The 27,365-nt window shown below is 38.9% G+C and overlaps 2 protein-coding genes across 8 annotated transcripts in view; both read right to left on the bottom strand.

Moving 5' to 3' along the window:
• Positions 1-14,083, bottom strand: part of LOC130909675 (actin-binding LIM protein 1-like) — a 33,701-nt gene extending 19,618 nt beyond the window's left edge. The window contains exons 1-4 of one of the 7 annotated variants that reach the window (XM_057826422.1): positions 13,546-14,083; positions 7,144-7,269; positions 507-690; positions 238-347 (exon numbers count right to left, since the gene is read on the bottom strand). In XM_057826422.1, the coding sequence (XP_057682405.1) occupies positions 238-347; positions 507-690; positions 7,144-7,269; positions 13,546-13,849 (724 nt within the window). In that variant the 5' untranslated portion in view covers positions 13,850-14,083. Of the gene's footprint in view, positions 1-237; positions 348-506; positions 691-7,143; positions 7,270-10,983; positions 11,280-13,545 lie in introns of those variants that run through there. The other 6 variants (XM_057826420.1, XM_057826423.1, XM_057826421.1 and 3 more) reach the window with 6 other exon arrangements.
• A 1,864-nt stretch (positions 14,084-15,947) lies between these two features.
• On the bottom strand, positions 15,948-27,337 carry mfsd1l (major facilitator superfamily domain containing 1-like). The gene is made up of 13 exons (XM_057826427.1): positions 26,932-27,337; positions 26,336-26,436; positions 26,131-26,240; positions 25,933-25,988; positions 23,762-23,905; positions 23,545-23,703; positions 23,354-23,469; positions 20,867-20,967; positions 20,683-20,794; positions 20,484-20,621; positions 17,698-17,837; positions 17,511-17,622; positions 15,948-17,402 (listed from the first exon to the last, which is right to left on the bottom strand). Exons 1-13 carry the CDS (start codon positions 26,951-26,953, stop codon positions 17,253-17,255), a joined length of 1,461 nt encoding a protein of 486 aa, XP_057682410.1. The 5' UTR covers positions 26,954-27,337; the 3' UTR covers positions 15,948-17,252.
• Between the last annotated feature and the right edge of the window lie 28 nt (positions 27,338-27,365).

Raw genomic sequence — 27,365 nt, 5'->3', positions numbered from 1 at the left:
CCCGCTGTATGTACAGTTCCAAGTGAGGCAAAGTCAAGATCAGGTCACACTGTGCTGAGTCACTGTTTTGACACACTCCCAAGAGGACAGCTGTGTGTGAAAATCCATGTTGTGGGGGGTCTAAAGAATGTTATCTATGTATCTAAATGCCAGTTCTGTTTATGGAACAATATTAAAGAATACATTTTTAAAAGACACTATGCAATGTCCTCTGAAATGACATAAAGATGGACCTACTGTTGGAGTATCTAATGCCGGTTGGTGGAGGCGTCAGCGGGCTCACACACCGCTGACAGATGCACTCTTTTCCACTGAAAGTGACACAATCACCAGCAGGAAATGGTTGCCTGAGAAGGATTTTAAAAAAACAATTTTGTTTGAATGTGTACTATAATAACTCATGCACTGCCATTGACGATGTTAGACGTCCAATCCATCGGAACTGGGAGCGAATGATCGATTGGACGTCTATCGCCGTCAATGGGGAGATCTATTTTTAAAATTACTTGCAAATGGTGCACACAAAGCAGGTCGGGTGATAAGTCTTGCCCAAAACGGCGACAACGTCCCCCTCTACAAATCCCCCGCAGCTGTTGCAGATGGTGCCATGAAGCCTCTGGTAGTCTAGCGGACAGAGGCAGTCTCCGTTTTTTATAAAGAAGCCAGACCGGGCTAAGTCGCAGCCGCACACTGCACAAACACAACAGAGAGGAGTGTCAGCCATCCATCACATGAAATTACATTAGATATTTTCTTTAAAGAAGAAAAATAAGAAATTAATTACCGTATTTTTCGGACTATAAGTCGCCCCAGCCATAAAATACCCAGAGAAGAGGAAAAAAACATTTATAAGTCGCACCGGAGTATAAGTCGCATTTTTGGGGGAAATCAACCATAATTTCTGGACTGTAAGGTGCACCTGACTGTAAGCCGCCACCCACCAAATTTGACACAAAAACTGCATTTGTTCATAGATAAGCCGCACTGGACAATAAGCCGCAGCTGTCCTCACTGTATTATGGGATATTTACACCAAAAATACTAACACTTTATTCGACAGCGGCATCATAAGACTGTCATAAGACCAAATCAACCACCATGAAGCTTTGAACTTATTGGCTGCAAAGCTTCATTGCTTCAAGGCCACCACTGCTCCCTTGGGGGAGAAAGTCAACACCAGCTGTCAACACTGTTGTTTTCCAACATGCCTCCTAGCATGCATTGCGGCACTCCATATGTAAATACCAATCAAAATTAATGTTCTGTGTGAATTATTTCTTCAGTTATTGTTTCAGTTGTTAATTAATTGGTATTTGGTAACACTTTATTTGACAGTGGCGCCATAAAACTGTCATAAGACCATCATAATTATGACATGACACTGCCATGAGCATTAATGAATGCTTATGACAGATGTCATTTTGTGTCATCTGGCAAATTATCTCACTTTTGAATAGATGTAAAAGATCCAAGCTGGAGACAAATGGAGTGTTGGTGACAAAATTTTCTGGATGATACTTAATGCCATTCATTAATTCCTTCATCAATGCCCATGACAGTGTCATAATTATGATGGTCTTATGGCAATTTTATGATACTGCTGTCAAATAAAGTGTTAGCTATTAACTAGGGTTGTTCCGATGTTTTTTTGCTCCCGATCCGATCGTTTTAGTTTGAGTATCTGCCGATCCCGATATTTCCCGATCCGCTTGCTTTTTTTTTGCTATCGATTCAATTTCAATCATTCCCAATAATTTTTCCCGATCATATACATTTTGGCAATGCATTAAAAAAAAAAAGAATAAAATTCGGACGAATATCTACATTCAACATACAGTACATAAGTACTGTATTTGTTTATTATGACAATAAATCCTCAAGATGGCATTTACATTATTAACATTCTTTCTGTGAGAGGGATCCACGGATAGAAAGACTTGTAATTCTTAAAAGATAAATGTGACTTTGTATATTGTGACTAAATATTGCCATCTAGTGTATTTGTTGAGCTTTCAGTAAATGATACTGTAGCCATTTAACTGTTCTGCCCAAATGCATGATGGGAAGTGCAACTATGACCGTGCGTAGTGGCACCAATTGATATATCTTCTCTGCGTTGTGAAGTAACATAGGGTGTTAAGGAAAAGATCAACCACTCGTTCTTCCCCACATTGCTTCCCACGATATTTCTAATTGTTGAGAGAGGGCTTTAGCCAATTAAAAAGAGGCTCCAAAGACTGCCAAAATTCTCTCTATTCATGTTTTACTCTGCCTTTTAGCTCTATATAGAGGTAAAACGGCGCCATTATAGATTGAACGCGACAATGTGTGAGTGGGTCGTGCAGCGCATGCGTTAATTGCATTAAATATTTGAACGTGATTAATTAAAAAAAAATTAATTACCGCCATTTCCGCGATAAATTTGATAGCCCTACTTTAAGCCAAAACTAAAGACTCTGGATGAATGTAAGACATATTGTCTGTAACGTTAAATACAATTAGAAAACGATTTAATTAAAAAATATATATACATTAAAAAAAGGCATGTCCGATATTACTTTGCCGATTCCGATACTTTAAAAATTACATGAATCGTAAAGATGTCCCGATCGATCGGATGCCGATCGGGACTATTTACCCAAATAAATCAATAAACAAGCTGCACTGGACTATAAGCCGCAGGATTCAAAATGAGGGAAAAAAGTAGCGGTTTATAGTATGACACATGATACTTGATAAAATCCAATACATAGAACAGATATGTCATCTTGAAAGGCAATTTAATATAAAAATACAATAGAGAACAACATGCTGAATAAGTGTACAGTATGATAATGTTACATGATGCATGAACACCGAAATGTTAACGTAGCATAGCTATTAAGAGTTATTCAGATAACTATGGCATAAAGAACATGCTAACAAGTTTACCAAACCATCAGTGTCAATCCAAAACACCAAAATAACATGTGAAATGATATCATAATTTGTTAATAATTTCACACATAAGTCGCTCCTGAGTATAAGTCGCACCCCCAGCCAAACTATGTAAAAAACTGCGACTTATAGTCCCAAAAATACAGTAAAAGTTAGACATAGTAACAAAGTATTTTAGTCAATCTGAGCCTGGAACAGTTGCACCTCTGCAAAATGCGTTCAAATGCCAAGGGCTGTCTATTTTTGTCAAGGGAGTCACTCTGTACGTGAGCATTGTTGGTACAATAAAAACTTGCATCTGCATTTGAGTTAAGAAAAAAAGATGATGACTAACAAGTCCAATGCATTACTGAAAGACAATTCTGTTTTTTTTTTTTTTTTTTTGCGGATTCTGGTTTTGATTGCTTTTGTTTACTGAATTTGAGTTTGAATTTGTAAAAACAAATATTTTTAAAGGCTTCCTACCCGATCGGATCATTGTCACGTGACCAATGGGGCATAATTTAATTGTTTAATTCTGTTTGGTTATCTAGATGTCTAATTATTATGTTTTGTGTTAAATATTTTACACAATTTCTGATTTTTTTGTTTTGTTTTGTTTTTAATTGATGTACAATTTCTCTTTCAATACATGTATTAAAAGTAAAATATTTAATATAGTACATTTTAAATAAATAAATAGATTTTTTTTGGTCAAATATCTAATTGTAAAAAAAAACTTTGCTGGAACCGAAAATTCTAATTACAAGTTCGAACTCATCTGGCACAGCTACAGTTGTGGTCAAAAGTTTACATATACTTGTGAAGAACATAATGTCATGGCTCTCTTGAGTATCCAGTTATTCCTACAACTCTGATTTTTCTCCGATAGAGTGATTGGAACAGATACTTCTTTGTCACAAAAAACATTCATGAAGTTTGGTTCTTTTATGACTTTATTATGGGTTAACAGAAAAAGTGATCAAATCTGCTGGGTCAAAAATATACATACATGGATCTGAAATAGCGAATCATTGACTTGAACAAGTCAGGAAAGTCACTTGGAGCCATTTCAAAGTAGCTGCAGGTCCCAAGAGCAACAGTGCAAACAATTGTTTGTAAGTAACTGTTATATCACTGCCACGATCAGGAAGAAAACGCAAGCTATCACCTGCTGCTGAGAGAAAATTGGTCAGGAGGGTGAAGATTCAACCGAGAATCACCAAAAAGCAGATCTGCCAAGAATTAGAAGCTGCTGGAACACAGGTGTCAGTGTCCACAGTCAAGCGTGTTTTGCATCTTCATGGACTGAGAGGCTGCCGTGCAAGAAGGAAGCCATTGCTCCAAAAGCGGCACCTTAAGGCTCGACTGAAGTTTGCTGCTGATCACATGGACAAAGATAAGACCTTCTGGAGGAAAATTCCGTGGTCAGACGAAACAAAAATCGAGCTGTTTGGCCACAATGCCCAGCAATATGTTTGGAGGAGAAAAGGTGAGGCCTTTAACCCCAAGTACACCATGCCTACAGTCAAGCACGGTGGTGGTAGTATTATGCTGTGGGGCTGTTTTGCTGCCAATGGAACTGGTGCTTTACAGAGAGTAAATGAGATAATGAAGAAGGAGGATCACCTTCAAATTCTTCAAGCTAACCTAACGTCATCAGCCCGAAGATTGGGTCTTGGGCGCAGTTGGGTGTTCCAACAGGACAATGACCCCAAACACACATTAAAAGTGGTAATGGAATGGCTAAATCAGGCTAGAATTAAGGTTTTCGAATGGCCTTCCCAAAGTCCTGACTTAAACCCCATTGAGAACTTGTAGACAATGCTGAACAAACAAGTCCATGTCAGAAAGCCACCAAATTTAACTGAACTGCAGCAATTCTGTCAAGAGGAGTGGTCAAAGATTCAACCAGAAGCTTGCCAGAAGCTTGTGGATGGCTACCAAAAGCACCTAATTGAAGTGAAAATGGCCAAGGGACATGTTACCAAATATTAGCGCTGCTGTACGTATATTTTTGACCCAGCAGATTTGATCACTTTTTTCTGTTCACCCATAATAAAGTCATAAAAGAACCAAACTTCATGAATGTTTTTTGTGACAAAGAAGTATCTGTTCCAATCACCCTATCAGAGAAAAATCAGAGTTGTAGAAATAACTGGAAATTCAAGAGAGCCATGACATTATGTTCTTCACAAGTGTATGTAAACTTTTGACCACAACTGTACACTAATTCCACTTTAATCACACCTAATTAAAATATTTAAGGCATTTCAATTTACCAGAAAACTGCCTGCTTCCCAATGATTGTTGATGAAATTTCTGCACGCTTCCCTTTTCTTTTTTTTTTTTTTTTTTTCCTTCCCCTGGCGAAATAAACACAGCACGAGATTGCAACAAGAACACTAACATGAGAAGGCTGTCAGGGTCAATTAGGTGAAGACAATGGCCTGCTGGGTAAACATGAGTCCCATGAAGCAGTAACTCCTGTGTGCGGTTGTCTGGCAACCACAAGAACCTATTGAAGAGGGAATATTTTGCGATAAATTGAGTTTGAATAATACATTAGCGGCGGCGACCCATGCTTTAATTAAAGCTGCAATTTGTAGTCTTGTGACTATAAAATATGATCATTTTTCTGTGCCATTGACGGTTATAAACGTCTAATCCATTCAAGCTGGGAGAGGCTGGCAGTGAACTATCGCCAGTGGAGGACTTGGCAATTTTGGGGCCTAAGGCGAACATATCCAGGGGCTCTCTTCATGGGTCAGGGGTTAAAAAGGTGAGAAGGATGTGGAGTAAATATGCTCCGGTACACTAGGGCTGTCCTAAACGACAAATTTTCTCCTGATTAGTCAACCGACTAGTTTTATGATTAGTTGACTGATCTAATAATTTTCTCTTTTTTTTTTTTTACCAATTTAGCAATGAATTTTTTGTTGACGCTTATTAATTCACAAAACCATTTTGGAACACTTAAATTCTTTATTAAACTACAAATAATCATGTAAATAACAATAATTAATCACAAATAAACAATGAGGTTAAATGCTGATAGCATTTACTAGTGCAAAATAATGGAAAGTAAACAGATTCAGAACACTGACTTTGCCTTTCCAACATTATTCAAAACAATTCTTAAAAAAATTCTGGCATTATTATTATAGTATACTTCTATATATAATAGTTGTATAATAATTATAATAATTATTCATTGCCAGTCGTATGTGTCATAAAGAGTGTCATTTGAAAGCTATTCTTAGTGTAGAATCTGTATTCTGTAGTATTTACTTTACATATTCTAATATTAATTCTGAAGTATGTGGGATTAACTCCAGAAATCGTTATATGACGAACATGACGCGCTTTTATTTTGAAATGTTCACCGGAGGTATGTTCGCTAAACCGCTAACTGAAAGCTTTACACGCCGTAAAAAAACATTCTTCAGAATTGCTTGTGGTCTCACTAATAGATTTAATTTTTTTTCGTTAGCAAATGCTGTTAACTAGCTGTTTTGTGTTATGGTATGACTGATTGGAACTGTACTGCATTGTTTCGCCACAGGGTGTGCTGTCGTGTATTTTATGTTCGGTGTGAACAAGAAGAAAGTTAAAAGAGGCATTAGCGGCCTGTTCTCAACTTCTCCCTCACTGCACCTTGGCTCTTATTGAGAGCACGTTCGCTCATGTGTTCGAAATAAACGATAGCCGACGCGCAAAGTAGCAAGTGAGCTGTAAAAATATTGAGCTTAGTGGTGTGAAAAACGCGGGAGAGCTAAGTGAAGCTAACGAACAGCTAAGCGGAGCTAAGCGATGCTTAACGGAGCTAAGCGAAGCTAAACGGTGCTAAATGATGCTAAGCGACTGATAGTCAGTCATTGTAGTGCGTGTGTGTGTTGGAGGGAGATAATATAAATGCAGCTTTCAAATGGCTTTCTTTTTTGTTTTGTTATTTGTTTGTTTGGTATGCTGACATAATTATACATGACGAATAGTTGGGTGGTTGCTCGTTGGGGCAAGGGCAGCTGGTTGGGGGCCCCTACTGGTTGGGGGCTAAGGCGATCGCCTATTTCGCCTGAATAGTAGATCCGTCTATGACTATCGCACGTCAATCGCCGTCAAAGGCAGCCAATTAGTTTAACACTTTTTGTCTTCGTCCATTTGGCAACATTACAGTATTTCCACCCACTCACATTGTTTGTTGTAGCATAGGAATGCTATACTGACCCTTGCAGGTGAAGCACTTGATGTGGAAGTGATTGGACTGGACTCGCAGCACCTCCCCTTTGCAGACCTCTCCGCATTTGACGCATCTGATGACCTGCTTGACTGCAGGAGGGTGAGTGTGAACCACTGTGTAGGGGAGAGCAGAAGGTAAGCCTTCAATCATTTGTTTGTCATCAACATGTCGTGGAAAATGTGACTTATTACCACATGGTGGCATGCAACAAGTGTTCCATGAACCGATTTTCCAAGTCTTTTCATGACAGTTGTTGTGTGTACATAAATACAGGAGGCCAGTAGATGTTCATGGAGCTAATGTGTTTTCCCCGCAGAGATTTAGCGGCTCGCTACAGGTCAAAAGCAGCTTGGACCCGCGTTATGTCACAGTGCAGTATGTGCTCTGGGCCCCATTCTTCTTCTATCTATCCCTGTCATAGTACAGGCTGCCAGAAAGAGAGGGTGCCAGTACAATCTAATCACAGGCCACTGGAAAGGTCCCAACTGTGATTGGCAGAGGAAAGAATGTGATACATTGACAGAGTTGAATCTCAGAATTTTTTTTTCATACAGGATTTTCAGCTTTTTCTTGTCATTATTGCTGTTAGATTAGAAGCGACTTTTATTTTGTATTCGAGTCGCAGACAAAAAGTAAAGTGACTGCACAACTCAGCCTCGTGAAAGATAATAAAATTGAGACATCGGCATGTGGCTCTAGATCTGCCCCACAACAGGGGAGATTTGTCGCCATGGTAACAGGCATGTACGCTGTTACAAACAAGATTACAAGAACATGCTTTCCAAAGGTTGACATCAACTGATTAAGCCTTGTCATTTTTGAAATTATTACCTCATCTGAGTAACAGAAAACTCAGATGCAGATTTTTTCAGTATCACATGCAAAAAAATGTCATCAAATTCAAGGCGCCACCAGTTTTGATGAACTTTCCAGGTGACCTAAGAGCAATTATTTGACCTCTAATTACCCTTTAAACACATTTTAAACACACATTTCCCCACCCATTATCTGCAATATTGAAAATAGCTTTCCCCCATTTTTGTTCCAGTTGTAACAAAATCCATTGTAAAGAAAGCCAGTATGTAAAAAAACCATTGACGCATATGTAAGTCGATGCCTTTGACGGCCATGAACGTCCAAATTTCCTATTCATTTTCAATGGCATTACCACTGCATTGATGCCCATGTACACCATTCTATTGATGCCAATGTACTTGGATTCCATTGACGCATATGTAAGTCGATGACATTGACGTCCGTGTACGTCCAAATTTCCCATTCATTTCCTATAACATTTACTTTACATTGACACCCTTGCATTGACATTCATGTGCACAGATGCCATTGACGGCCATGTATGTCAATTCTATTGATGCCAATGTACTTGGATTCCATTGACACATATATAAGTCGATGCCATTGACGTACATGTACGTCCAAATTTCCCATTCATTTACAATGGCATTTACTTTGCATTGACGCCCATGTGCCCGATTTATGTAAATTCTATTGATGCCAATGTACTTGGATTCCATTGACGCATATGTAAGTCGATGCCATTGACGTCCATGTACGTCCAAGTTTCCCATTCATTTCCTATAACATTTACTTTGCATTGACGCGCATGTACACAGATGCCATTGACGGCCATGTATGTCAATTCTATTGATGCCAATGTACTTGGATTCCATTGACACATATATAAGTCGATGCCATTGACGTACATGTACGTCCAAATTTCCCATTCATTTACAATGACATTTACTTTGCATTGACGCCCATGTGCCCGATTTATGTAAATTCTATTGATGCCAATGTACTTGGATTCCATTGGCGCATATGTAAGCCGATGCCATTGACGTCCATGTACGTCCAAATTTCCCATTCATTTCCTATAACATTTACTTTGCATTGACGCCCTTGCATTGACGTCCATGTACACAGATGCCATTTACGGCCATGTATGTCGATTCGATTGATGCCAATGTACTTGGATTCCATTGACGGATATATAAGTCGATGCCATTGATGTCCATCTACATCCAAATTTCCCATTCATTTCCAAAGGCATTTACTTTGCATTGACACCCATGTACCCCATGTATGTCGATTCTATTGATGTCAATGTACTTGGATTCCATTGACGCATATGTAAGTCGATGCCATTGACGTCCATGTACGTCCAAGTTTCCCATTCATTTCCTATAACATTTACTTTGCATTGACGCGCATGTACACAGATGCCATTGACGGCCATGTATGTCAATTGTATAGATGCCAATGTAACTGAATTCCATTGACGCATATGTAAGTCGATGCCATTGACGGCATTGTACCTCCAGATTTCCAATTCATTTTCAAGGTCATTTACATTGCATTCACCTGATATCACGAGGACATGTCCTAGAAATGCCCTCAAATCAACAGGAAGTGGCCTGATATTGTCCCTGAAATTTCCCCAAATCAACCTGGTCAGGTCTTAGATCTATATTTCCACACAGCAAATCTCAATAGTAATTTCTCCAGAAATTGCAGTTTCTAGTTTAATCTGCTACTCGGTGAATCCCTTCTCCTATTGGCTGAATAAAATTACTTGTATTCACCAACATCCTCAGGCATACAAAATATGACCTAAATAAATGTTTAAATTTTGTCCAGATGTTAAGCAGAAGCTCTTTCACGTCCTGCAGCACTAAAGAGCAAATCACTGATACTCATCATGACTTAGGTGAGGGAGTAAACAATTAACTCATTGGCTTCCATGGACGTCTGCCACCTTCCAAGGCAACCAAAGAGTGAAGTACATTAGACAATATACGGTACACTCCATTGCACATCTCTAAATGTGAAGCTAATCTCCTGTCAGGTATTAGCAAATGGTGTATTTAGAAAGACAGCAAATGCTGAGAAACCCGATACGATCACTTAATCGAGTCTGTGCAGCTAAGCTAGAGAATCTATTTAAAGTATCACAATTCATTTTTATGTCACAGACAGGAAGTGTGTACTTATTTAACAATGCTGCATTCTTTTACAGAGAAGAAGGGAGTCGGTTTGCCTATGAATCACATTTCACTAAAACGAAGATCTCGTAATTGTGAGGTAAGATGGGAGTCAGCTCATGAGATTCCAGTGGAATGTCTCAGGAAGGCATGTGGAGGGAGAGGACTGTTTTTCCCACTTATCATTGCAAGTGAAAGCCGCCTCCTGACTAAGCAGATAAGTCACAAAGAACACTTATGTGTGCTCCCGGTTTAAAAAAGAAAATAAAACAGTTAGTGAAAGGACTCTTTTTGTCATGCAGGGTCATGCAAAATTCACATGTCGCTCTTTGTTTAACTCCACCAGCTGAGTTTGCTGTTTGTATCCCTTCATTTGGTTTGAGTCATTTCCTGAATATTCTCTCCCTCAAATATTTTGGGAACGATGCACTGAGGTTGATGCTGATATATATCGGAACATAAAAAGACAAATGGCTTTTCCCTCCACGTTTTTCTTACTTCTGTAAACTGTTTGGGCTTTTAAAAACTTTTTGGGGAGCACAAAAACACAGATTTTAAAGATGCAAAGACGCACTTTTACAGGACATTAAAGTAGCACAAGTCTAATCTGCAATTAATAAATACTGCAGCCAATATTTCAAAAGAGGCATAAATGTTAAAACTGAACTTCCAAGTTCCTCAGTAAGCTTTTATCATAATATAGCACTGCTAACAGAAATATAAAAAATAGCAGCCGCACTAAAACTATATTACACCAAAAAATTAATTATGATACATGGCCTAACTTTTGCTCTTGACGGATGCGTACACATGAACACACACTACCTTTCTCTTTCATGGCGGTGACTCTGGAGAGGAAAGCTCTGAGTGAGTGAGAATGGAACAAGCTGGACTATTGCTTCATGCAAGAGGGGAGAGGGGCGGTCCAGACGGGCTAAGGGCTGGAGCATGTGTCACAATGCGTGTGTGTGGGAATGTGTGGGTTCTAATTGAAGGCTATGGGTGTATATGTGCTTCCGAGCTATGACATCATCAACTTACTATTAAGAATGTGTCTTTTTCCTTCAGACTGCACGTACTCTAAAGACATTCAACGACACTCAACAGGTCTAGCCCGCCTTCAAAAACACATTGAACGTCACAGATACCGAAGTGTAGAATGCGAGGATAGTGAGCCCAAGTGGACAAAAATAAGACCTGTATTTCACATCAATATACAATCATGGAAAAAATGATTCAACTGTTTTTGCTTTTTCAGTTTTTTTGTTCATCTGAAAACAACGTAAAAGGACCAGTAACACCTAACATAAATCTTTATGTGAGTATGTAAAATGTGACTTTTTGGATCTATGATAATAGGGTAAATTATGTTTAAATTAGGGCTGTCAAACGATTAAAATTTCTAATCGAGTTAATTACAGCTTAAAAATTAATTAATCGTAATTAATCGCAATTCAAACCATCTATAAAATATGCCATATTTTTCTGTAAATTATTGTTGGAATGGAAATATAAGACACAAGATGGATATATACATTCAACATACTATACATAAGTACTGTATTTGTTTATTATAACAACAAATCAACAAGATGGCATTAACATGATTAACATTCTGTTAAAGCGATCCATGGATAGAAAGACTTGGAGTTCTTAAAAGAAAAATGTTAGTACAATTTATAGAAATTTTATTTTAAAACCCCTCTTAATGTTTTCGTTTTAATGAAATTTGTAAAATTTTCAACCAAAAAATAAACTAGTAGCCCGCCATTGTTGATGTCAATAATTACTTACACAATGCTCATGGGTGCTGTCGCTTATAAAATCAGTCGCACCCAAGCGCCAGCAGAGGGTGGCAAAACTCCATAAAACACAATTAACAAGTGAGCGTTTCACTGTACCGTCATTTAAATCTGTCTGAGCGGGGCATCTGCGCTAATTGTGTCAAATATTTTAACGTGATTAATTTAAAAAATCAATTAACGCCCGTTAACGCGATAATTTTGACAGCCCTAGTTTAAATACAAAAAAATTACACAACTTACGAGTGCAGTCATTTTGTAACGTCAGTACCCTCATACATAGACATTGATAGACTGGAGCACAGGCACATTTGATAATTTATATTAATGATGTCATATGGAAGGGCAGGGAATCTGTGATGCTCACATTTGATTGGCTATAAAAGTAGCAGCATAGATCAAATGCCTGCCTTTTTTTCCAAATATATTAGCAAATTTGAACATAAATATAATTTTAAGTTTAAATAAATACAAAAATAAAGAAATATTCTAAATAAAATTGAAATAAATGCAGTCATTTAGGTAAGCCAAAAACCACAGTTCAACATTATTACCATAAGAACATAAAATAAATGAATTATTTTCCATAAAAGGCACGTGTGTATGACTCGTATCATGTTTACATTTTACACACACGCTCTTTCTCAACATAGACAGTTGCCGGAGAGAAAAAAATACATCATGTTTTACCACCGCTAGACACACGAAACATGCTGGAGTTAGCTCTCGTACCTGGTGGGAAACATTTATGAAGGTGTTTACAAACCTTTAATTTTGTATAAATGCGAAATCATATTGGAGGTATTGCCTCCTTGGCAGCGACCCTCCGCAAACATGTTTTACATGTCGGTTGGCTGTCCTCCTCTAAGCCATAGCCGTCTGTAACTTTTCTGTAGCCAAAGTATTCCCATACCAGCGATTTTGTGTTCTTCGACGGGGGGGAGAAGTTAAGGAATATCACCTCCTCCAGCCATCGTGTAACACAGCTGACTCCCTGACACTGAGCAACAACCGTGTGGGGGATTGAGGCTTGAGGGATTTCTCCTTGCATTTTTCAGACATAAAAAATAGCTAGTACCTTAGGGACGGTATGACGGAAAATGTTGGCGTTTTTTGAACCTTGACGTTTTCATACCACGGTATAACTTGAAACCGGTAATCGGCACATGTCTGCCTCCATGTCAAGCAGCCACTCCCTGGAAATACTGGTTTTTATTTACGTCTTAAACATCTGAATTTTTTTTTCATATTATTTAACAAGAAAAAGTTGTTATCCGTCCCTTTAAGACATTTGTTTTTGATGATTAGAATGACAACAAAATTTGCTCATTGGTTTTTACTTCAAAAAGTTTTGTTGATAACAAGGGTGTAAATCACCATTTTAATGACATTTGATACAATATTTGATATTCTTTACGATATGGTATTTTTTAATATCACTGCCACATTTTGACAAACTCCCACAGTTTTCTCCTGAATGGAGCAGGTTGTGGAATTAGCATAAGCAACAACAAAAACAACATTTTAAGAAGAGAAAGATTCAATAGCTACATTTTCCATGAGAATGCCGTGCATTTGTGTGTACCTGACACATCCGCCGGTATGGCCGCCAGCTTCTCACACAGAACATAGTCATTGGGGTTCAGGAAAGGCAGCTGATCCATCACGCACTGCTTGGGGATCAAGTAGAGCACTTCTGCTATCTGACCGTCCTCGATGATGGACATGCGTCTGACCGAGTTCTTCCTCTTGACCCGGTCCAGGACCACCATGTCGTTGCTTTGGCCACTTCCGCATATCCTTCCAAGGCTGTTGAGGCTGAGGCGGCTGGACGAGCTCATCTTGTCCAGACAGTCCAGGCTGCACAGCCCCTCCAAACGAGAAACCATAAGAGCAGACCCTGGATGGATATGATGCCAGGAATTAGGCTGCTCTTAAGGATCACTCTGCATGTGTGTGTGTCGTCCATCAAGCAGCACAGGACCTGTAAGAAGATTAAGGCAGGTGTATTTTTAGGGTTTATCTTCACAGTGAACGGAGGATTTTTACAAGTCTCGCAGGTAATGTTCTACCAAGTGTATGACCGTATGAAACAACATCACAATCTATAATCACAGTAATCAATGGTGTGTGGTGAGATTTTACATGTATTAATACTGTCTGCACTCTGGGAAACACTGATCTATGCAATTTAATCAGTTTTTAAGCTTTTTCCTCCCTGATCAGATTAAAATAAACATGGACCCCAAAGAACATTGCTCTTTTTTTCCCCACTAATCCACACAGTCATTCACAATCATTGCTTCTTCAGCATTTGGAACATGGCCTCCAATCATGCCAACTGGTCATCAGCCTCAACTTGGATTGATTAATTGTCATCATTTTTCTGGGGCAAATTATAATAATAAATTTTATGAATTGTATAATGAGATTGTTCGAGTATTGGACTTTGTCAAATATGAGATATTGGGGGTGTTAGGAGTTGTGCTGTCATTTGGTTTAATTCATTAGTTGTGCTAGTGTGGTTCTTCTGTTTTTTGAAGATATTTACTGTATTAAATATAAAAAAATAATATTGAAGTACATACGAAAAGTAATAGAAGGTCAATGTAATAATGACAGGATTAAGGTTGGGACACTGTGGATTGAACAAAACAAAAATTGATTGGTAAACATGAACCTGTTCTATGCGATGACTGCCAAACAGATGAATCAGTGGAACATGTAATAGATGTATGACAGAGAGAGAGAGAGCAGTGATGGTGAGTTTCATGAAAGCTAGGATAAGTAATTTTAGTTTGGACCGGATTGCAGGAAAGGGAAATTAACTACAAATAAATAGGGAAAATTCATACAGAATGGACTTAGGATCTCTGTGTTCCAAATAATTGGAACAGAAGGAACCCGAACCAAAGCACCTTAGAAAAACCCAGAGGAAGAAGAAACACACTGGCACAACTGTTATACATCTATTACACAGTACCCTCCATAATTATTGGCACCGCTGAAAAAGATGTGTTCTTTAGCTTCTAATTTTTTTTTTTATTCAAATAATATGGGACCTTCATGGAAAAAAAGATAAAAATCCAACCTTCAATATAAGTGCATTCATTCAGTGGGGAAAAAAAATCCCACATAAAGAAAAAATTATCTGATATCAAATAATGTGTGTCACAATTATTAGCACCCCTGGTGTTAATACTTTGTGCAACCCCATTTTGCCAACAAAACAAGGTCTGGGGACTGAGATGGCCATGGGAGGAGCTTGATTTTGTGTCTGGTGAACCATTTCTGTGTAGATTTGGCCATATGTTTAGGGTCATTGTCTTACTGAAAGACCCAGTGACGACCCATCTTCAGCTTTCGGGCAGAGGGCAACAGATTTTGATTTAAAATGTTTTGGTATTTCAAAGCATTCATTATGCCATGCACCCTAACAAGTTTCCCAGGGCCTTTGGAAGCAAAACAGCGCTACCGCATCACTGACCCACCACCATACTTCACAGTGGGTATGAGGTGCTTTTCAGCATGCGCATCTTTCGTGGCACGCCAGACCCACTTAGTGTGTTTGTTGCCAAAAAGCTCAATCTTGGTCTCATCTGAACAAAGCACACGGTCCCAGTTGAAGCCTGGGACCGTGTGTATTTTTGTGTGAGAATATTTTTGTGTGAGAATGGGGGTGGGTCAGTGATGCTGTGGAGATGTTTCGCTTCCAAAGGCCCTGGGAACCTTGTTAGGGTGCATGGTAGGGTAGTTCCGATCATGTTTTTTTGCTCCCGATCCGATCTCGTTTTAGTTTGAGTATCTGCCGATCCCGATATTTCCCGATCAGATAGCTTTTTTTTTGTGCTCCAAATTCAATTCCAATCATTCCCGATAATTTTTCCCGATCATATACATTTTGGCAATACATTAAGAAAAAAAGGAATAAAACTCAGACGAATATATTCATTCAACATACAGTACATAAGTGCTGTATTTTATTATGACAATAAATCCTCAAGATGGCATTTACATTATTAACATTCTTCCTGTGAGAGGGATGCACGGATAGAAAGACTTGTGATTCTTAAAGGATAAATGTGACTTTGTATATCGTGACTAAATATTGCCATCTAGTGTATTTGTTGAGCTTTCAGTAAATGATACTGTAGCCATTCAACTGTTCTGCCCAAATGCATGATGGGAAGTGCAACCATGACTGTGCGTAGTGGTACCAATTGATATATCTTCTCTGCGTTGGGAAAGAACATAGGGTATTAAGAAAATGATCAACTACTACCTTTCTTCCCCACATTGTCCAATGACCTCCAGGTTTGCTCGGTATGTGGCCAGGCCTGCACTTGACTCAGGGACTTGGACTCCCCTGCCATGCATAGTCCATTAGGGCTCAGCCCACAAGCCAGCTGCAGGGTGTGGCAGGTAGACGTCCCTGACACTGCCCCACCACCCAGAGATGTTCCGGGATGAAAGGGGCGAAACATCAATGAGGAGTGGCTCCCGGCTGACGACCCTCCAACGGGCCCACTGGTACCTTTGGAGGTGCGACAAGCAGTTATGCACAGCAGACTGCATCTACCTGTACTCCCAACTTGATGTTACATAAATGTCTTCCTTGTATTATTTTAATCATCAGGTTTTTTTTTTTTTTTTTTTTAGTTTTTCATATTTACACACACTGGATAATTGCTCGAAATAATTTTACACACAATATTTCAGTTCACACATGAAGCACGATATTTTTTATTTTAAAAATAAATTTTGAAGTGATGTGCAAAAACCTCTGCAAGGATTATGTAGGGTGCTCATTTTTACAATTTTTAACAGTTATTGTAAATGTGCGGTGACTTCATCTAGCTCCCTTTTTGAAGAACACGTTGACTAATTTGCTGCTATTAACGGCCGTGGATGTCCAAACCATTTGAACTGGGTCTCCGTCAATGGCAGTGACCGATTTCAAATCACTGACCATAAAAAAAAAAAAAAAAAAAAGACAAATCATGTAAAAACATAAAAAGTGTCAGTAACAGTCAAGTTTTTTTTTGTTATCAATACAATTTGATTCATATAGTTAACCATAAAATATTTTAAAACTATGCAATACATTGAGTATTGCAACAAAAACAACAAAAAAAATCAAACACTAGCAAGAAAATTAACCTTCGTTCATCTTGTAAAATTCCTTAAAGTTCAATTTTAAAAAGTCTCTAAAAAAATTGTCATCCACTCCAAATGAAACTGCTAAAAAAGGAGGTTGAGAAAAATGTTCAAACTTGAGGACACTTGGAAAAGTCACGAGTTGACGGAGCCGACGGTGCGAGATGTCGGTTGTGCATTCCTCTCATCCTCGCTTTCCACTTCCTCTGCATGGGAGAGTGGCTCTGTGTCGCTGTCTCTCTCAGCCTGCGCCGATCTTTTGGTTAACTTGTTCAGGGTCCCGCCCTAAATAAAACACTTGTTTAGTCCCGAACTGATGAGATGGGAATATAGCTTGATGCAAGGTTATGTAGTTGAAAACACATGATGCCGGTAGAAAAAGAGATGTGTGACCTGTCTGTGATCCACAATATTGAGCAGCACGGAGGTGACGATGCACGCGATGGTGTTGGCCAACATGAAGATCATCATCCTCTGCCACCGCCACAGCGGAATCTTAGTGTCACTGAGTACAAACGAAAACAGTGGCGGCCATGACGCATCAACAATGAGCACAGATTCACAGTGTGAGACTTCCGACCTGGACTTGGTTCCCAAGATCTGCCCGACAACCAGATTAGAGATGCCGATCCCGATCATCTGGACAGAGGTGGCGAGGCCCATGGCCGTGCCGATTGTCGCTTGAGGTACAACTAGGGGAATGGATGGCCACATGCTTGCCTGCAGCACAGCATGAATTACTATGAATGTGTGACAAATGGTTCATCATTGCATTATTCATTTTTCTTTTTGTTCACTGGAAAACTAGACAAGGTTATTGCGCTCATTCAAAACCCGAGTTAAAAAAAATGAATTAAAAAAAAAAAGCGTAGGAAAGAGCGCCATCTTGTGGCATCTACAGGAAATTTGTGAACCTTTGACTTAAATTAATAAAAATAGTTTAATGTATCTGAAATTTAAGACTAGTGCTGCAACGATTAATCGATTAACTCGAGTATTCGATTAGAAAAAAATATTCGAAATAAATTTTATTGCTTCGAGTATTCGTTTAATTAAAGTGGCGTTGTAATGGTTTGTTTTAAAAGTGTTTGCATTTAGTTTTATTGATTAGGGTGGATACACTGCCCTCTGGTCTGCCTCATTTCACATGGCTGAATCTAACTGCTCCCTGTTAAGACCAAGATAAGTTTTTGTTTGAGCTCATGTTTTTTTTTTTTTCAATGCATTTGTCATTTAGTTTATAGGTATATTGAACCTATTTTTGTGGGAATATGTGTCTGAACCATTTGTTAAGAGTGTTGCAAAAAAAAAGAAAAACATTAGCATATTATAGCATTTAAGCTAGCTGACTTTTGCTATATAAGTTAGCCAATTGTTCTTTTGTCGTACATAGAGCCTCATTTTTTAAAAAAATACCGTTTGAGGCTAAGCTCAGGTATTTTAATTTTTCATGTTCCTTATCTGATTACTCGATTATTCGAACTAACTAGTTCATCGATTAATCGACTACTAAAATAATCGATAGCTGCAGCCCTATTTAAGACCACTTAGAAGAGAATTTTATAACACTGGGACAAATTTTATGGCAAACCTTGCACCAAAAAAAACAAACAAAAAACAAATCACTAACTCAGAGTGTCAGAAAATTTCTCAGACAATTTTTAATTCAATGCAATGCAGTCAATTTTCTTTCTTTCTTTCTTTTTTTTAAATTAAGACCTGCAAGACAAATTCAATGTCTTTTTAAGACACTTTATAGATTTTGTAAATTTAATACCTTTATGAATCCGTGGGAACCACGTAAAAGTAACAAATTATTTAAATAATAATTTGCATAGACTTCATAATATAATGTAAAATTAAAATAATTATGAAGTCTGTGTAGTTTGTTAAATATATGTTCAATTTCTTTACAAATTCTTTAGTATTTTGGTATACAGTGATACCTCGACACACGATCTTTTCGACATCTGACGTAAAATTTGATTCGCTATTTGTTTCTACATTGGACGACATGCTAGAAAAACGACGACATGACAGCACCGCAGACAGACGCACGGCGGATTTTCTTGCGAATGAAAATCAACTCAAGTTTCAAAAAGGTTGGTACAGGTGGTGAAACAAGGAAAAAGTGACACTTACCATTGAAATGAAGATGCAAATGATAGAAATTTAGAAGGGTGGTGTGCGCATCCGGAAACTGGCTCAACAATACAGTCGTAGAATGTCTACGATCTCCACGGTCCTCCTCCGACCATCGTTCACCAGTCTTTATAAGTTAAGGTGACGATTATTATTGTGGTGACATCGCCAAAGAAATCGCCAGCTTCGTCAGGTTTTTATCATTTATTTCAGAACTTGTCCAACACAAAACACCTACTGTCCGCTGCAGCTGACGGTGTTCTCAACAAAACATTAAAGTGAAAGTAAACTCTCAACCGCACCGCTCCCTCTCTCTGTCATGTCAGCCACGCAGTGCGTTCAGGTACAGGAAAAAACGGCCGCCACATTATAACCCGATTTGTTACATTATTACAGGAATTATTAGTATTCTTTTATTATCATTCCGATTTTTATCTATAATTTATATGTTTTGCTATGTGTAATTGCCATTTGTAATAGTACCAACAGTATTTATTAATGATTTAGTGTAGGTTTTTAGGCTGTGGAACGGAGTAATGAAATTATAATGTATTTTTATCAGAAAATCCTGCTCGACATACGACCATTTCGACTTACAAACAAGGTCCTGGAACAAATTAACTTCGTATGTAGCGGTACCACTGTATAATCAAATAAATAAATTGAGTTTAATGGGGTGTGGCTCGGCTCAATGGTAGAGTAGTCAATCCCCAACCCAGAAGGTTGTAGATTCGATTCTCTGCCCTTGATGAACTCGTCTAAGTATCCTTGCGTAAGCTACTGAACCCCATGTTGCTCCTGGTGCTGCATCACCAGTAGCTAGATGAGGATATAGTGTGAAGCGCTTTGAGGGCCTTAAAGGTGGAAAGCCACTATGCAAGTGTAACTTCATCTACCATCCATGTATGGACATTATTATTATGTTTTCTTAAATATTTGGCTAGTTTATTATTAACAACAAATCAAATCAAAACATTGTTTTATGGACTAGTTAAATGCTATAAATGAAAAAAAAAATTTTTTTTCAATCACCAATTTGGAGAAAAATGTCTAAATCAAGGCAAAAAATTAAGATACGACTCTTTTTAATCATTGGCTTCCATTGAATGCCTTAGACGTTTAATCGATTTTGACTGGGAGCGAAGTCAAAATGTATTGGACACCTATCGCCGCCAATGGCACTAAGATGTGTTCATTTACTACCAAGGGTGAAGCCAAACTCACAGCAGCAAAAGAGTAGGTGATTCCCAGCCAGATGGTGGAAACCAGAGGCGCCACGAAGGTAAAGGCCAGCAGCCCGAACACGGGCAGCGTGAATACGGCACAGGACACGGCAAAAATTCCACGAAGACCTACGTAATCCTGAAAAGGACACAGTTGCATCATTCAGCATTCTTTTAAAGATCAAAGAATTCAAACTTACTATAAGAATTCCCACGCTGGCAGATAGAACCAGTGAGCTATCATAAACGGCCCCGGCGATGTAGGACGCCTCCTTCTGAGTGTAGTCGTTGTACTTATCCTGAATAAATTTACTGCACAGCATATCACAATGTTCCTATTTAACATATTTTTTTGTACTTTGTTTTTTTTTAATTTTCTAATACCTGGCATCAGCAATGAAGGGGAAGATTCCATTATAAAAGAACATGATAGTGAGAACTAGCAGCCAGTATCGCAGGGACAGCAGCTTCACATCTTGGATTCTCTACAGAAACATGAAACAGGATGAGGACAAATTAATTGTGGCCACGAATTGGTATTGAATGCGCACATTGCATCCAATTAGGCCAGGTTCATAATACATGTCTTAAGGCACGAATCCGATTTTTTAGTGTTTTTCTGACTCGAGTCAGGCATTAACTTGACGGTCTGAACGGGACAAGTCGCATAGAAGTGGACCATTTCAAATCCGATCCGAGTCACTTTCGTATGTAGTTCAAATCCGATCTGAGCCACATTTTTTCAGAACGTGACTGGCGGTCTGAACTGTCAAGACATAAAATCGGAATTCATGCAGCAATTACGTCAGCAAAGAGCAAGAGGCACGGAGGACGGCAGCCATGTAGGCACAGTGGCGCCACCAGGGGGTGGCCAGGGGTGGCCGTGGCCACCCCTATAAATTGGCTGGCCACCTTGCTTGCCAGTATATCGTTAGATTGTTGTAGCATCAGATATGCATTTCATCCCAAATGAATGAAATTTATTTTGTTTTGTTAAATGTAGGGCTGTCAAATTTATCGCGTTAACGGGCGGTAATTAATTTTTTTTATTAATCATGTGAAAATATCGCAATTAACGCATTCGCAGTACGACTCATTCATGCGTTGCCGCAAACAGCATACAATGGCGCCGTTTTACTTCTATACAGAGATAAGAGGCAGTGTCAAGTGAGTGGAGTAGATAAAAGTATTCATTGGGGCCGTGCTTTTAATTGGCTAAAGCTTTGTCATCTCTCCCACAGCAACTATAAATATTGTGGGAAGTGACGTGGGGAAGAATGACAGGAGTTGATCTTTTTCTTAACACCCTGTAGTGTATCCAACGCAGAGGATATAGCATTTGCAGCCACCACACACAGTCATGGTTGCACCACTTCCCATCATGCATTTGGGCAGAACAGTTAAGTCGCTACAGTATCATTTACCGAAAGCTCAACAAATACACTAGATGGCAATATTTAGTCACAATATACAAACTCACATTTATCCTTTAGGAATTACAAGTCTTTCTATCCGTGGATCCCTTTCACAGAAAGAATGTTAATAATGTTAATGCCATCTTGTGGGTTTATTGTTATAATAAACAAATACAGTACTTATGTACAGTATGTTGAATGTATATATCCATCTTATCTTTCCATTCCAACAATAATTTACAGAAAAATATGGCATATTTTAGAGATGGTTTGAATTGCGATTAATTACGATTAATTAATTTTTAAGCTGTGATTAACTCGATTTAACATTTTAATCGTTTGACAGCCCTAGTTAAATGTACACCTTATGCCTAATGTATACATAACACAATAAAACAGAATTGTTGTGGAACTCAAAATGTTGACTGGACAGTTACGGACTATGCACATTAAATTATTAGTAACATCAAATATTACACAATACACCAAAGTATATCAGTAGCCGCATCCTTAAGTTTTTCTGATAGTTTTTCCCTGACCTTTTTACTGCAATAATATAATGAAAACCTGAAATTATGGCTTTTAGTTTTGGCCACCCCAAGATTTTAAGTGGCCCCATCTGGCCACCCCTATGAAAAATTTCTGGAGGTGCCACTGTGTAGGCATTAGCGCCTAGCTTGAACTCTGCTTTTAAGCACGAAGCTGGCTTGACCACAGTCATAAAAAAATAAAATGAAGAAAAGAATAAGCCTTACAATTTTCGATTTTCATTCTGTGCGCTGAATGAGCAATATTTCATTATTGCACACATGGCCGCGTCGGGGCAAACTGACACACCCACGTCATTTCACACACACTTGTCAAGGCTTATGTGTGTGCGTGTATGTGTTCTATCAGTCCATATAAACTTTGAATATAAGACTAAACGGGGATTATTAATGTCTGTTATTTGTGTCCTCTCTTTGGAAATCTATATATGATTACTCTGGAATGACACACAGCTAGCATGTGTAATTTGTTTTGATGCTTCTGCGCATGCGGGCCTCTTTGCTGAGCGCGTCTCGGACTGCGAATTAGTGCACATGCGTGCTACTTGAATGGTCTCAATGGACAAAGGCAGTCTGAACGGGCACGCCAAAAAAAAAAACCAGATATGGCAAAAAATCGGATTTGTGCATTAAGACCTGTAGTATGAACCTAGCCTTAGTGTCCACAAGTGCATATTTCAGATCAACAAATTAGTATTTTCTGCATATTTAAAGTATATTATGGCCAACATTCACATTTATTCTCCACTATATGAATACTTTGGCTTCGATATAAAATACTGGACTGTCTCAGAAAATTAGAATACACAATATTCTAATTTCCTGAGTCAGGAAATTAGAATATTGTGTACAGTCCAGTAGCTGAAAGTCTAGATTAGTAAAAATTTAAAGTAGAACAACAGTGGTACCACTTTGCGAGACTCCTCTTGGATGACACCATCAAGACCGAGCTGTCTCATTCCCACCTTGTCTAGGGAGCTCACAATGATGGCAGATATGAAGCCCAGCACACACAAAAGAGCACCTAAAATATACCCAAGTCAAGAATCACTTTGACAAACAGTAAGACGGTCAAGATGATCAGTCTCTTTCTACCTACCACCCCAGAGGGTCCACTGCATTCCAAACCTTTCTTCAAAGCGCTGCGTGAGGAAGAAGTTGAGGACTGACCCCAGGCGAGAGAATGCCAAAGTGAGCCCAAAGGCTAAGGCCAGTTCCTTCCCCTTGAACCAAAAGGCAGTGATGCGGTTCTGAACAACTGAAGTGGAAGGCATTTCAGTGGTGCAAAATCCGTCATGATAAAACACAACACTTACTGGTTAGAGATCCGTTGCCTGATCCGAATAGAAGACGTCCTGTGAGCATGAGTGGCAGCAGGTAGGTTGTTCCTTTAAAGTGGGACCCTAGCGCAAACATGGAGGAACCCAAAACGCACAAGAAGGAGAAGAGAAAAACTCCAACTGTAGAGACAGAAATGGCAATTTTTCAAATAACTACGGTACAAATCTGAACAATCAGCAATTTACTGATTATTATTGTTTCACACATTTATCAGAATGATTTTAATAGTTCACATAGCCCTAATCACAACAAAAAAGGTATTTCATAACATGCAAATCTGCCCTCTAGAAGCTGTAAACATCACATTGGCAGTGATGACATTAGAGCAATGTGATAGTAAGTGCTCAGTAATCATTGTAATCAGTTTTAGATACAATCAAGACTGATTGTAGATACACTACAGCAGTGGTCCCCAACCTTTTTTGCGCCACGGACCTGTGTGATATGGGTATTTTTTTCACGGACCGGCAACTTGTACCAGAAAATTACAGTAAATATAAAATAACACGATGGGGCTAAAAACAAAGTGCAGGAAAAATGTAACTCACCAGACACTGAATCAAGCTTTTTTAACAGCGGCATCTTTACAAGCGCACACTAATCTGAGCAAAATGACCGGAAGTACCCTGTTCGCCATTGCTGAGATGTGCCAGTGGCGGCACTCAGCCAACAGCAACTAACGTTACTGTTTACATCAGGGGTCCTCAACCTTTTTTCCACCACGGACCGGTGTGATTTGGGTCTTTTTTTCGCAGACCGGTGTTCTGTCAAATTTTGCACCCTAACAAAATATTGCTCCCAAAGCTTTTGTGGCAGTGAAAAAAAGCCCTCTTTTATATTGAGTTGGACTCTCAATGTTATCCAACGGTGCTAAAAAACTATTTACATCATAAACATACATGTGTAACACGAAAATGGCGTAAATTAATGCTTAACGACATGGCACAGTCGTTAAGTAAGAGAGCTGCGTGCAGTTGTTGTGTGCAGCTAACATGGCAAACCTAAGTTAATATTCCTCTCTTTAAAGAAAGTTTGTAGTGTTTATTTTGGAATCGCTGCATTCGCGGTCATTTTAAACGTTACGGGCATGCCAAATTTGTCAGAACACCAGCAATGTGCGGCAGAAAAATACAGCAAATATAAAATAACATTTGTCTTTAGCCCCATCGTGTTAAGTGCAGGGAAAATACAACTCACCCGCTGAATCAGTGGGAGGCCTGAGCTTGTTTCGTTGAGATGGTCCCGAGATGGGAGAGTGAGAGAAGCCCGCTTCACAAAGATACGATGTTGGAAATTGTAGCACAGTTTTTAGTGCTCTCCTAACGATGTCAGGATATCGCAAAATGACTTTAATCCAGAACCTCGGTAGAGTTGTTGTCTCAAATTTACGTTTAAAGTCGCTGTCATTTACGATCTCTACAAGCTGATATTCCTGTTGCACAGACATGCTCGAATCACTCGGTTTATTCACATACGGGTCACGAATCCACCCTTTCGCAGTTCGTGGGTCTTCAGTGATTGGGAAGAGTCATAGATTTTGTTTTTTCTTCGAGGTTGTAGGCTCATCTTCTGGCTTGTCTCCCCATAAAAAATCTGTCCAAAGATGTCTGTTTTTCAGTCACTCTAGTGTGGGGGCTAATTATTTCCGGGAACAAATGTGATGGGTGACGACCTACGTCATACGTTATTATCAAGGCCAAGCGCACATAGATATACAAAACAAGATGTACTGCTAACAGTCCAATCAATGCATTTTTATGACGACCTTCTATCCTGTAGTTGTATAGAGTAGACAGGGATATTGGTGTGTTAAGCAGCACAGGCCAAACTCAATCGGCCAGAATGCAGTCGTTAATAAATTATTTATTATTTCTTCGCGGCCCCACGGACCGGTACCGGTCCGCGTTTTGGGTGTGCATACACCCCAGTAACGGCAGCCAACCACTAGAGGGCGATGTACACAAATCTTGGATGAGTCAATTAGATAGCGGTCGTTAACAAATTATAATTTTTCTGCGGCCCGGTCGCAAATGCACCACAAACCGGTGGTTGGGGATCACTGCACTACAAAACAATTTGGAAATTAAGATCACAAGACGTTAAAAAACCAAAGTAGTCTTCTAACGTGAGATTGAAATGCTCTTACATCGGTTTCCAAGTTTGTCAATCAAGAAGCCAGCCAGTATCACGACAATTGCATTCCTGCAGATGCAAAAAAAAAAGGGATCAGTTCTATATATGTGTTTAACATGCACATAGGATCTTTGTCTTAAAGCACAGTGGTACTAAAACAGGGTCTGTCAGTTGTATTTTGCGCCATATGTTTATAGTCTAGATAACTTACGTCCACGCATAGATAGCATAAAGAAGATTGTACTCCTGAGGGGTCATTCCCAAGCCCTCCACACAGTCAACCGTCCCATTGATCACTGTTGCGTTGGGACATGTCAGGTTCTGAGAGTAGGATAAAGCAATGATGGAGGTTATATGACATATGTCAGAACAGGCAAATTAGTGGCCCCAATTATAATTAACCAGGCTTTAGATACCCCTTGAAACTGGTTTTGCAAAACGCTGGGCATGTCAAAGCAGAAGTATGAGCCGAATGTCAGCAGGCAGTTGAAGAACAGCACCACAAAGCGATAGTAATCTGAAAAATATCAGGTTTAATAATAATAAAAATATTAATGAAAATAAAATTAAGGCTTTAGGAGAAATAATGCAAATGTAAGAATGGAACAAATAAATTGTTTTGAATGAGTGAATGAATGTCATTATTTTTTTCTTTTGTTGTGAACTACACATGTATATGCACAGAAAACACCCCTTTTAAATAAATATTGATCAAAGGCGTCTTTGCCTGCCATATAGCGTCCCTATTTTTATCCCATGCTGTTTGAAATCCCAATTTACTTGTTCAAATTCGTGACAACTTCACACACGAATTCAATGCAAACCTGGCACATCATTTCAGAGGCCATTCGTTCATTTAAACTATTTGTTGTTGTTATACTCCCATTCATGATTTTTGACCCTGCAGTCAAATATGCTGAGTTGGCGAGTTTGTCGGCCCGGTTGCAACAGAGAATGCATAAATCTGGCCTGGCAATTTACTAGTATTACATTAGAATTGTGTCAAACGTACCTTTCTCTGCCGGTTGTGCCATGCTGAGAAGATATAGATATACTGCTTGAAAAAGTGGGGAAAGTCCAGTTTAAAGGAGTTACTGTTCAGTGTTGTTTACCTGGACATTAGCAAGCCGTAGAAAAAAACTAATCTGACAACAATGTGGATTCATTCGGTGTACTGTCATGGCTGGAACTCGTGTTTCCAAATCAGTGCACAGTGTACGCATGCGCACACTGCCGATCCGCCCTCACGTGATTCAAACGTAAAACTTTATTGAAATGAATCTGCAAGACTCTTGAATGAAAATGAAATTACAAATAAATTAAAAAATGTTTAATTTGTATTTCTTTGTTTTTCCATAGGGGTTTACATAATTTGTAACTTTGTTGTTGTTGTTGGTGGTTTTATAAAGGATTTTTATTTCCCTCCGTTTTAGGCCATACGAGAAA

This window comes from Corythoichthys intestinalis, chromosome 21 (genome assembly GCF_030265065.1).
Source record: "Corythoichthys intestinalis isolate RoL2023-P3 chromosome 21, ASM3026506v1, whole genome shotgun sequence".
Classification (NCBI taxonomy): Eukaryota; Metazoa; Chordata; class Actinopteri; order Syngnathiformes; family Syngnathidae; genus Corythoichthys; species Corythoichthys intestinalis.
The sequence above is the reverse complement of the archived record's forward strand: the minus strand, read 5'-3'. Positions and strand labels throughout refer to the sequence as shown.

Excerpts from the sequence above, each read along its gene's own strand:
- mfsd1l (XM_057826427.1), bottom strand. The coding sequence starts at position 26,953 with ATGGCACAACCGGCAGAGAAAG. Across the intron at positions 23,470-23,544 it reads GCAGTGGACCCTCTGGGGTG|GTGCTCTTTTGTGTGTGCTG; the intron begins GTAGGTAGAAAG and ends GGTATATTTTAG. Across the intron at positions 20,968-23,353 it reads AAGAGGAGTCTCGCAAAGTG|AGAATCCAAGATGTGAAGCT; the intron begins GTACCACTGTTG and ends ATGTTTCTGTAG.